Source organism: Apteryx rowi, unplaced genomic scaffold (genome assembly GCF_003343035.1).
Source record: "Apteryx rowi isolate R43461 unplaced genomic scaffold, aptRow1 scaffold_2284, whole genome shotgun sequence".
In the NCBI taxonomy this organism is placed as follows: Eukaryota; Metazoa; Chordata; class Aves; order Apterygiformes; family Apterygidae; genus Apteryx; species Apteryx rowi.
The window spans coordinates 4,795-6,255 of NW_020448624.1; the positions used below are offsets into that span (position 1 = coordinate 4,795).

General features: G+C 65.2%; 1 protein-coding gene across 1 annotated transcript in view; it reads left to right on the plus strand.

Annotated features, from left to right (window-relative positions):
* LOC112965957 (serine/threonine-protein kinase TAO2-like) overlaps positions 1-911 on the plus strand; it is a gene marked incomplete at both ends in the record, with an annotated part of 3,871 nt that extends 2,960 nt beyond the window's left edge. The window contains one exon of the mRNA XM_026065515.1: positions 385-911. Coding sequence (XP_025921300.1) covers positions 385-911 — 527 coding nt within the window. The remainder of the gene's footprint in view (positions 1-384) is intronic.
* Positions 912-1,461: the final 550 nt, after the last annotated feature.

Genomic DNA, 1,461 nt, shown 5'->3' on the forward strand with positions numbered 1-1,461 from the left:
ACCTCCTGGAGAACCAGGACCACCCCTGGGGACCTCCCGGCCAGCTGGGGCCACCACTGTGGACCTCTTGGAGAGCCCGGACCACCACTGTGGTCCTCCTGGAGAGCTGGGACCACCCCAGGGGACCTCCTGGAGAGCCAGGGCCACCACTGGGGACCTCCTGGAGAACCAGGACCACCCCTGGGGACCTCCCGGTCAGCTGAGGCCACCACTGTGGATCTCTTGGAGAGCCGGGACCATCACTGCGGTCCTCCTGGAGAGCCAGGGCCACCCCAGGGGACCTCCTGGAGAGCCAGGACCACCCCGGGGACCTCCTGCTCAGCTGGGACCACCCCAGGGAACCTCCTGGAGAGCCAGGACCATCACTGTGGTCCTCCTAGAGAGCCAGGGCCACCACTGTGAACCTTCTGGAGAACCAGAACCACCACTGTGGTCCTCTTGGAGAGCCGCGACCCCCCCGGGGACCTCCTGGAGAGCCGGGACCACCACGGACGCCCCATCCCCAAGTCCAATGCCCTCCTCTTCCTCCCTCCCCGCCCCAGGGCCACGACAACCTCTACGACGACCCCTACCAGCCCGAGGTGGAAGCCCAGAGCTCGGCGGCGGCGGCCGCCCGGCGCCGGGCCTACTGCCGCAACCGGGAGCACTTCGCCACCATCCGCACGGCGTCGCTGGTGACGCGGCAGATCCAGGAGCACGAGCAGGACTCGGCGCTGCGCGAGCAGATGAGCGGCTACAAGCGCATGCGGCGCCAGCACCAGAAGCAGCTCATGGCGCTGGAGAACAAGCTCAAGGCCGAGCTGGACGAGCACCAGCTGCGCCTCGACAAGGAGCTCGAGGCCCACCGCAGCAACTTCAGCGCCGAGGCCGAGAAGCTGGCCAAGAAGCACCAGGCCATCTTCGAGAAGGAGGTAGGGAAGGGGGGCACGGAGCTGGAAGAGGTGGGGTGGGAGTTATGGGGGGTTGGAGGTGCTCCAGACCATCTTGGAGAAGCAGGCGGCAGGATCTGGACCAGGGAGCGGAGTTAGAAGAGCTGGGATGGGATCTCTGGGGGTTGGAGGTGCTCCAGACCATCTTGGAGAAGCAGGTGGCAGGATCTGCACCGGGGGGTGGAGCTGGAGGAGGTGGGGTGGGAGTTATGGGGGGTTGGAGGTGCTCCAGACCGTCTTGGAGAAGGAAAAGGTGGGATCTGGACCAGGGGGTGGAGCTGGAGAAGGTGGAGTGGTAGTTATGGGGGGTTGGAGCTGCTCTAGACCATCTTGGAGAAGCAGGTGGCAGGATCTGGACCAGGGGGTGGAGTTAGAAGAGCTGGGATGAGATCTCTGGGGGGTTGGAGGTGCACCAGACCATCTTGGAGAAGGAAAAGGTGGGATCTGGACCAGGGAGCGGAGTTAGAGGAGGTGGGATGGGATCTTTGGGGGGTTGGAGGTGCTCCAGACCATCTTGGAGAAGCAGGTGGCA